This window comes from Amblyraja radiata, chromosome 8, assembly GCF_010909765.2.
Source record: "Amblyraja radiata isolate CabotCenter1 chromosome 8, sAmbRad1.1.pri, whole genome shotgun sequence".
Taxonomy (NCBI): Eukaryota; Metazoa; Chordata; class Chondrichthyes; order Rajiformes; family Rajidae; genus Amblyraja; species Amblyraja radiata.
Window position 1 is genome coordinate 70,422,989 of NC_045963.1, and position 10,385 is coordinate 70,433,373.

The window sequence follows — 10,385 nt, forward strand, 5'->3', positions numbered from 1 at the left end:
TGCTAACATTCAATGGATGGATACCGAATCTACAGATATGTTTTCGCCAGGTTTGGCTGTGCTGGTAATCTTGAAATAACAAATGCAACGCGTTTCGCAGTGGGGACCAGAGCGGGTGCTAACATCGTTGTGTTTTTTGTTGTTGTTTTGGCTTGTAAACAATTAAATCTTCCATATGATCAGCAAGGAATTTGAGTGGGAAGTGGAAATTATGTTATTGCTGAATAGTAAATGGGTTTGCTGGATAGATGTATTTCCTCTGCTAATATTAACAACGGTAGACAAATATGCTGGAGAAACTCAGCGGGTGAGGCAGCATCTGTGGAGCGAAGGAAATAGGCAACGTTTCGATCCGAAACGTTACCTATTTCCTTCGCTCCATAGATGCTGCCTCGCCCGCTGAGTTTCTCCAGCATATTTGTCTACCTTCGATTTTCCCGCATCTGCAGTTCCTTCTTAAACACTAATCCTAACAACGTTGCGGCAACACGTTCGCACAATATTTATAAGAGTGTAAAGATTGAAGGTGTACCTTAGGTCGCTGCGAAAAATGTATTTGAGAGAGAAGGCTAGCTAGTTCCTGCTGAATTCCATTCCCAGTACGTTCCCATTCTGCAGTTCTATGCTTTCTCCAGATTGCTTTTTGAAGCTAGTCTGCAATTTGTTTTGTTTTAAAACTTTCGCTTCATAGTTAGAAGAACACGCGTACATTCCTCAATCAATTACGCGCTAGCTACAACACTCGACAACCCGCGCGTTTTTGGGTTGAATACCTGTGATTTTGGGGGGTCACAAGATCGACCTGGAGCTGTCGAGACACGGCATCATCTCTCCATTATAAAGCCTGGCCCGTTGTTGAGATCTTGAGGCCAATTCGCGATTATCTTCTCGTCGAGTAAGTGATACCGCTGGCTATGAAATTGGATATAGTGTGGTTACATCGAAGGCACAGTGTAACTGGGAGAGTGTGGACAAGTATATCAGGCCAAGCCCACTCTCTTTTTCGTTCAGAGCGATTGTATCCATCAGAGAGATTTCGTCTTGGTCAAGTGATCATTCTGCTTGCAATGAGGTTGCTTGAGTGGTACTCGTTACCGGAAAGCCTATCAAGCCTCGGGAAATGAAGAAGACGAGTCGGCTTTGAAAGGCGGACCTCGCATTTACTTTCCCACAGGAATAAAGAAATTAAGGATGGCTCAAACATCCGAAGGAAACTATATGCGACCTTAATAGAAGTGTTCAAGTCGCTACGTTTAAACACGGTCAGTGAAATTGAAGTTAAGGTCACAGTGGTAATGCGATATCATTTTAATGGAAGCTGGGATCGTGCAGGCAATTTTAGGAAACAAGCGTATAGTTTTGGATAGAAAATTTAAGTTCTAGTTATGTAGCTGTTCGAAAGGAAGACAATTTGGAATTGCAGTATTTTTCCGGCCAGACCAGAACCCGTAACCCGTGTCCCTTGGTGTAAAACCGGCGCTGCAGCGAGTCCTTTATTTGGCCCGTTAACGATAACTTTTTCATCACATTTGTTTAAGAAGGAACTGCAGATGCTGGAAAATCCCAGGTACTTTTTCATAACACATTTCGAAGTTGCAAGGAGGAACTTTTGACCAGTTTCCCATAAATCCAGAGCGCATAAGTATACAATAACACCGAGCTTTTCTTAAAGCTTTGCTCTATCGTTAATAAACAACGATTAAAACAACCCAGAGGCAGTCACCTGGTTGAATAAGAAATGTGGTTTACCTGCGTTACTGACGGTGGCGAGGAAGCGCCGCATCACTCTGGCGTAAAAGGTTATTTAAAAACACGTTTTGTTTAAATTCCCAACGACTTTTTTTTCCAACGTATTTTCATTTTATTTCCAAAATTCACGTAGTTCGATGGATCGGCAGATGAGCGCCCGGGAAAGCTCAATTTGAAAGCACCAGTCTGCTCCCAAAACCCAAACATTTTGAACTGCCTATCGAATCTTAATCTCGTTGTCATCGTTCGGTCGCCCGCAACCCTAAGAATCCCTTTGCTCCTCATATACGAAACGGTTCACTTAAAACATGCACATAGTTTTCCTAAGATGAACATTACTGTTATACTAGGGAGGGCAGACTAGGTGAGGGTGGAGGTGGGAAATATTGTTTTTTTTATCTATTGATATTGATTTATCTTAAATGTGTGGGAAGGAACTGCAGATGCTGGTTTACACCGAAGATAGACACAAAATGCTGGAGTAACTTAGCGGGACAGGCAGCATCTCTGGAGAGAAGGAATAGGTCTGGGAAAGGAATAGGAAAGTCAAGTCAAGTCATGTTTTATTTGTCAATTGCACATAAAGTGCAGTGAAATGAATTTTCCAGCAGCGGTACAATAAAAAAAAGAACACACAAAAATACAATAACAATTTACACAAACATCCACCACGGCATTCATCACTGTGATGGAAGGCACAAAAACTGGCCATTCCCGAGGCTCCATTCTCCCCCGTGGTCGGGACCTCAACCCTCCGCAGTCCAGATGTTCAGACAAGGTAAGTCCAGATAAGGTAGACAAAAATGCTGGAGAAACTCAGCGGGTGCAGCAGCATCTATGGAGCGAAGGAAATAGGCAACGTTGTGTATTTCCTTCGCTCCATAGATGCTGCTGCACCCGCTGAGTTTCTCCAGCACTTTTGTCTACCTTCGATTTTCCAGCATCTGCGGTTCCTTCTTAAACACTAAGTCCAGAGTTAGTGGACTCTGGACTTAGTCCTGAATCGGTGCCTCCCCACCGGAGACCGCGGCTTCAAGTTGGCGTAGGAACATGGAAGGACTGATTTATCATAAATTTAACACTGAGAATGAGAGGGGAAGGGTGAATATCTGAATGTGTAAGAAGGGACTGCAGATGCTGGTTTAAATCGTAGACACAAAATGCTGGAGTAACTCAGCGGGACAGGCAGCATCTTTGGAGAGAAGGAAAGCGTGACGTTTTGAGTCGAGACGCTTCTTCAGACGTAACCGTGACCGGAATGCTCGGGGTCACGGTTTGGGGAGGTCTTCCCTCGGGACCGCCCTGTCTGTACACAACCTACCTCCCGTGTGTAGTTGAGAAGCGAATGTAGACAAAAATGCTGGAGAAACTCAGCGGGTCAGGCAGCATCTATGGAGCGAAGGAAATAGGTGACGTTTCAGGTCGAGACCCTTCTTCAGACTGATGTGGGGTGGGGTGCGGGAAGAATGGTCTCGAAAAGCATCTCGCCGCTTTGCTCTTAAGACAATTTGCTTGGCTTTGAATCTCCCAGCAGTACTCTAGTAAGGAAGTAGAGGCAAGGTTGCGCCGTGTGTTGGAAGGAACTGCAGATGCTGGTTTAACCCGAAGATAGACACAAAAAACTGGAGCACTTCATCGGGTCAAGCAGCATCTCTGGAGAAAATGTATAGGTGACGTTTCGGCTCGAGAGTTTCGGGTCTGAAGAAGGGTCTCCCGACCCGAAACGTCACCTATTCATTCTCTCCAAAGATGCTGCCTGTCCCGCTGAGTTACACCAGCATTTTGTGTCTACCTTCGGTTTAAACCAGCATCTGCAGTATAGTTGCTCCTTCCTACATACTTGGCGTTTCTGAGACTATTGCGTTTGAGGAGGGGGGAGGGGGGAGGGGGGGATGGGTGAGGGCGGAGAATCATTCCCTAGTCTTAGGTATTGTAAAGATTTTGCATATCTTCCATTCCTTATCGGGGTAGTTTCAAAAGATAAAGTTTTAAAAGATGAAGCGATATAGTTAGCGTTATGCGGCCACACCAAATCATCACCAAATAAATACAACACGCGTACCCAGCGGGCCAGGCAGCGTCTCTGGAGAAAAGGAATAGGAATAGAAAAGGAACAATTTATCTTAAATGTAACACCGTGAATGAGATGGGAAGGGTTAATACCTGAATGCGCGGGTCGCGGTGGTGAACCCTTTTCTCCAGAGATGTTGCCTGACCCGCTGGATTACACCAGCCTTTTGTGTCTATCTTCGGTGTCAACCAGCACCTGCAGTTCCTCCCTACACAATAACACGCGTGTTGGCTTTCCACCCACAATTTAATGCAAGAACATTCAACTGATAGTTGAATCGTCAAATCAAAACCAAGTACAGAATTCAAAGCGACCCATACTTTGTTGTCGGTTGGAACAGCAGATGCTGGTTTAAACCGAAGATAGACACAAAATGCTGGAGTAACTCAGCTGGACAGGCAGCATCTCCGGAGAGAAGGAATAGGTGACGTTTCGAGTCGAGAGCCTTCTTCAGACTCAAGTGAGGGTCGCAAAAAACAATACCTGAAATCTGGTCAATTTACCAATCAGGGCTCAACACGGTGAATTAATTTGTAATTCGATTAAAATAGGACTCTGGCCAGTGCTTTAACTCCCCCCCCCCTCCCCCTCCGGCCTCCCCCCCCCCCCCCCCCCCTCCCCCTCCGCCCTCCCCCTCCCACCACCCCCCCCCTCCCACCCAATACTTCACCCGCGGCAGCAGGAGAGCCGGCCCCAACCCCTGCAGAGTCCTCTCAAGCCTCAACAGCTTCTCCTGAAGTGGACGCCAGGCTGAAGTCTCAGTGCATGTTCTGCTGCGGAGCTGTAATGCCATGTGCCCATAAGTGCATGGAAAATTGGCACATTTGCCCAAACGTATATTTGCTGGGCACATATGCACAGACAGGTGACAGGCACACAGACACACGGACACACAGACACACAGACACACAGACACACAGACACACAGACACACAGACACACAGACACACAGACACACAGACACACAGACACACAGACAGACAGACAGACACACACACACACACACACACACACGCACGCACGCACACACACACACACACACACACACACACACACACACACACACACACACACACACACTCACACTCACACTCACACTCACACTCACACTCACACTCACACTCACACTCACACACACACTCACGCTAACGTCCTATCCGGTACAAAAAGTGGCACGACATTGTAACCCCGCTACCTCTCCGCCGATGTAAAGGTCAAGGACCGGTACTCTCTATTTTGCCTTCAAACACAAAAGCGTTGGAAATTTAATTTGAATGTATATGAATTCGACCAGGGAACAGAGATCACCCTTCTTTGGAAGCAAGGATTATTGTTCCAAACTAACTCGATGTTTTTTCCACAAGGAGTGGGATTATAATTAATAAAAACTTTTTTTGCAAATTTGCAGAAAACGTCGGTATTTTAAGAATAAAAAGATTTAAAATATAAACCGCATAGAAATAAAAACGTTTAAATCATGCAATCGGGATAATAGTCTCATTCTAACGTGGCAATGAATTGATGTTTTAAGTAATGCAACGAACTATTCAAGGATTGTGGAACGAACTGGCCTAACTAAATCCAATAAAATAAATATTAGTCGGTGAAAATCACCCAGACTTGTCACCCACATAGATAGTGGGAAAAATTATTAGAAGCAGCGGGATATATTGTTAAATGTCAATTGTACTGCTTAGACCATGAAACTGTGCGGTGCCATCAATGCGTTGAATATATCTCTACCTTAGAATTTAATTTGAGAGCATTTGCGTTGCATTGTAATCACCCCGAGCAGAGATCCACACCAATAACCGTGAAGCGTAATAACTTGCATTTGGGCCATTTGTTTACTTGCAAGTATTATTAGTTTTGTGTAAGTTCGATGACTTAAAAAAAAAAGGTGGCAGAGTAATTTAGGGACAAATAATAAAGAATACCGATCCGTTTCATTAGCTGTTGATTTTTTCAGTGGTGAAAGACTTCCCATCACAGCCGCCTCCCCGACCCCCCCCCCCCCACCCCCCCCCCCCCCCCCCCCCACCCTTCCCTTCCTCCACACCCCAAGCCCCCTTTAATACCTATTAGCCATCCGCTTAGTGAACAACCCCGAACTCGCCCAGCTTCAGAGTTCCAGGCTGAATCCAATGAAAGAGCCGGCAGAAGGCTGAGAGAACCACAGGTCAACAACAAGAGATGTTATTATTGAGCCCTTGTTGAATCTAAAGAGACAGCACTCGTTTCTCGAGTTATATTCAGTCCCCTGTGGAAATTGGAATTTACACTCCCCACCACGAGATGGGTTACAGTATTAATACATGCACATTAAGACCCAGCGCCGGTGCTCTCAATTAATTTTGCAGGATAACTGTTGGTTCCCCAGTTAAATGACGGTTCCTGCACACCTACAGCTATGTGTTACATCGGAATACAATCTCATTGAATGTAGGGATAATGACAACAATTTTTTAATTTAGTTCTATAGAGCCAATATTGCAACATGTTTCTGACTATGCTGTTAGCGATTTCTCTTCAGATCTTTTACAATTTATACAGTAAAGTTAATGATTTCATTATCATGATTTGTCTTTAACCAACGATGCATACGATATTTTAAACGGATAAACCCATATTATAATAAATAATAAAACAAAATTATTTGACATTTTCCATTGAAATTACAAAGTCATTACATCGCGGTGTGAACATTGATAATGTAGCTTTTACATCAGTTGTTTTTTTTTTAAAGCTCTCCGAATTATAAATAACAAATTATTCAAACAAGACCGTCGTTTTTTTCGAAACACCTTGAAATGACACAAACAATATCAGCGCTTTAAACATTGTTAGTCGTGGGGTCTTTTAGGATAGTTTTACGAAAATTGGCATTCCAGTGTCAGATGCATGATTCAAAATAGTAAATGAAAGGCCCATGGAAATCGCATTAGAACTGGTTGGCAGTAAATCCAAAACGGCGATAGTGTTATGATCTATAGTAGCTAAACATACATTATCTATTTATGTTTAGCCATTGATATCTTGATCATATATCAAGGTATATATTGAAGAAATATATACCTTCGCCTATATTTTCTCGAAGATAGACACAGAATACTGGGGTAACACCGCGGGACAGGCAGCATCTCTGGTGAGAAGGAATAGGCGACGTTTCGGGTCTAGACCCTTCTTCAGACTGAGAGTCAGGAGAAAGGGAAAGAAGAGATATAGACGGCGATATAGAGAGATCGAGCACAAATGAATGAAAAGTATGCAAAAAGTAACGATGCCCACAATGATCCATTGTTGGCTGTGTGCTGGGTGATAACGAGTTGTATAGACAGTATATAGACACAACATGACGACAATCAAACAAGTGCGACGACTAGGGTGGGGGAGGGACGGAGAGAGAGGATGCAAGAGTTACTTGAAATGAAAGAAATCAATATTCATACCGCTGGGTTGTGAGCTGCCCAAGCGAAATATGAAGTACTGTTCCTCCAGTTTGCGTTTGGCCAGTTGCCTCCTAAACATTTAGCTTTTTACTGGTATCAACCAAGATTCCGGATGGTAATGTAACATTTAAAGAGGGTGGTTAGTCAGATAAGTCTGGAGACCAACTCGAGACAAGCACGAACTTCCTATCCACGTTATTGCAGATAAAAACTCCCCGCCAAGTGTATGTGCATATTCTATTTACGGTCAAGACGACAGTGTGGGAAAATTAATGCAAAATATCCTTTTTGTTTCATACCATTTAATCCTGGTCTCCCCTCACTCCGCCAGAATACACACTAACATTATCACTTTTAAATTGGTTACTGTATGCTATATCACACCTATCATAAATTACAGCTCAATTTGCTATCAATAAAAACCGAATGAAATCGCCCTCAAGCACATCCATTAAATGCATTTGTTATTTATACGTGAAAGAGTTAACGCTGAATATTTAAAAAAAACATACACCAGACTTCTTTATGTTAAATTCGCGAAACTCCAAGTGTCACCGGCATTAAAACACAGAGGGGTCGATATTCAGTCCTGAAACTACTACTTTGAACGGACTGCAAACTCCAGAGGTTGATTTACAAGAATGAATAGTTAAATTCGCCATATATTCTCAAATACATTAGTCAGTCTTCTTGTAGCGGCGGCCTGGTGGGTGGCTGCTCTGATCGTTCTACCTGCAGCCTCGCTGCTTCTCCGAAGCCGATTCACCCGAAAATTTAACAAGGTTTCACAGTCCCTTTCAACAATCTGTGATTGCAAGTTGTCTAAGCAATCCGAGAGATCACAGATAGTGTTTGAAATTATCTGGCTTTTTGTTTTACAGCGATCATTTTTCCTGTGTTGTCCTCAGGCCACTTGTCCTCCGGATTTTTATTTCAGCCCAGAATCAGGTCCGCACATCCGGGAATAAAAGTTAGGAGGACTTGCGGCAAAGTTTGCCAGTTCAAACATTATAAGCAATGTCTCACCTGTCTCCAGCCTGTTTTGTACCCGGTGGTGGTGGTGGGGGTTTACCAGGTTCTGCCGTAGAGCAGGTTAGGATTCACCATACTCCCCGTGTAGTCCGCAGTAGCCGAGTCCATCTGAGACATGTTGGTCACCGAATTGTGGAGGGACGTCGAGTTTGGCGACACCTGGCCTAAGTCTTGAGGTTGAGCGAGTGAATTCACTTGTTGACCCTGCTGCTGTGAAATGGCGGTGCTGGCGACGGGGTGGATCCCGTTAGCGCCTTGTTGCTGCTGTTGGTTGCTTGCTTGGTTGGCTGCCGGGGTACCCGAGCCGTTCTGACACGGTTTACCGTCTTTAACCAGGACAGGCACGGCCACTCTCCTGGGAGACTGTTGCTGTTGGCACAGGTTGTTTTCCTGCTGCATCTGCTGCGTCGCCTTGTCTTTGGCCTGGCGCTTCATCTTGTAGCGATGGTTCTGAAACCAGATCTTTACTTGTGTCGGCGTCAGGTGGATCATGCTGGCGAGATGTTCCCTTTCTGGAGCGGACAGATACTTCTGCTGCTTGAAGCGCCGTTCCAACTCGTAGACCTGAGCCTGGGAGAACAGGACCCTTCTTTTCCTCCTGGGTGTAGCGTGCAAAGGTGCCATCGGTTTGGTGGCGTCTCCCATTCCAGTCAGAGCCCCCATTCCCGCCATGTTCATTCCAGAGGAGGTCCCCATGAAACGGGATACTAGACAAACGTTTATAATGAAAATGTTCCGGTTATAAAATGCAGGAATTTAAAAAAGCGATCAATAAGTTACACGGCACATGCTGCGGAGTAATGCGGGGAGATATGATTCATACACTATTTATTTATATAACATTTCTTTACAACTCAAATTACAAAGGGCAGAACGGTAAATATTGAACAACCAACCGACTCGAGTGGCAGAATTTTAGACGGAATATAACACTTCAGAATTAACAAAGATGGTATGATTCTCATAATTAGACAAAGAACAACAAATCTAATCTTGTCCATTATACCATCATCCTCTACTGACTTTGCCCAGGTTTGGCCAAATTACGGCCACAAAGCCTTTCTAGGCATTTCTCAAAAGACCAGTTTGATTGTGGTTTGGTAACTAAGACTGGATATTTGATAGCAGTATAGGCTTATATCTTACGCGAAAGTTAACTGGCCACAATGGACGCCTTGCACTGAAGCACCACCAATGTATACATTTTTCTTATTGATTCTCCATGTTTAACTAAAATACTTTGAAAACTCTGCCACGGAATTAAGATTTTAAAAAATCGTCGCTACATTCACACAAGAACTTCGCTTGGAGACAATCTTACTTGTTGAGTATCTGGGGTCGGGGTTTGAGCCGTACCAGCCGGTGGCCGCGGCGTTATTCCTCATGGTATCTTGGTAAGACGGGAGATCCCCCATGTTGCCAATGCTCCCGTTACAGTAGCCTCCCATGGCACCGTGAGAGAACTGGGACACGCCGTGCGGCATGTGATAGGTGGTCGCCACCGTGGCGTTGTGACCCATACTGTGCTGTTGCATCGCAGCCTGAGAGACCTGCGGCTGGCGGTAACCTCCCAGAGGAGGTGCCATGTTGCCAGTGCCGTCCATGGCACCAAACTTCTTGTAGGTCTCCTCGATCGGGCTCAGGATGTCTGTCACTGAAAAAGGCGTTGTGTGCTTTGGGCTCAACGACATGATTGAGCAAGCGGGCAGTGCAGGTAAAATTGTCGAGAGGATCAACTGTGTGCGCTCTCCCTCTCTCGCTCCTCTTGTGGCTGATGATGTAAGAGGGGGTTTGGAGTCCGCCTGAGATGCGATTGATCGGTTTGGAAGAGGCAAGCCCCGATTCTGTCCTCTTATCTTTGATTTACTTTAGCCAGGCGCCAGGTTTACGACAGAGCCCCGGGGGAGGAGCGTCGCTCCAAACGAGCAAACAATAGCGTTTGACATCTTCACCAAGATAATTAGGGTAAATATAGATAGGTCCATATCAAGATAAACGTGATGCCAACAAAAAAAAACTTGATTAAATACTTTCTGAGCTCTTCTTGGCTCTAATGCAAGACTTTTTGATAGAAATCAGATTTA

General features: G+C 44.6%; 1 protein-coding gene across 1 annotated transcript; it reads right to left on the bottom strand.

Moving 5' to 3' along the window:
• Window positions 1-8,203: 8,203 nt before the first annotated feature.
• nkx2-4 (NK2 homeobox 4) lies at window positions 8,204-10,037 on the bottom strand. Its single transcript, XM_033025016.1, has 2 exons — window positions 9,623-10,037; window positions 8,204-9,008 (listed from the first exon to the last, which is right to left on the bottom strand). The coding sequence occupies exons 1-2, from the start codon at window positions 9,990-9,992 to the stop codon at window positions 8,338-8,340; spliced, it is 1,041 nt and encodes a 346-aa protein (XP_032880907.1). The 5' UTR covers window positions 9,993-10,037; the 3' UTR covers window positions 8,204-8,337.
• Window positions 10,038-10,385: the final 348 nt, after the last annotated feature.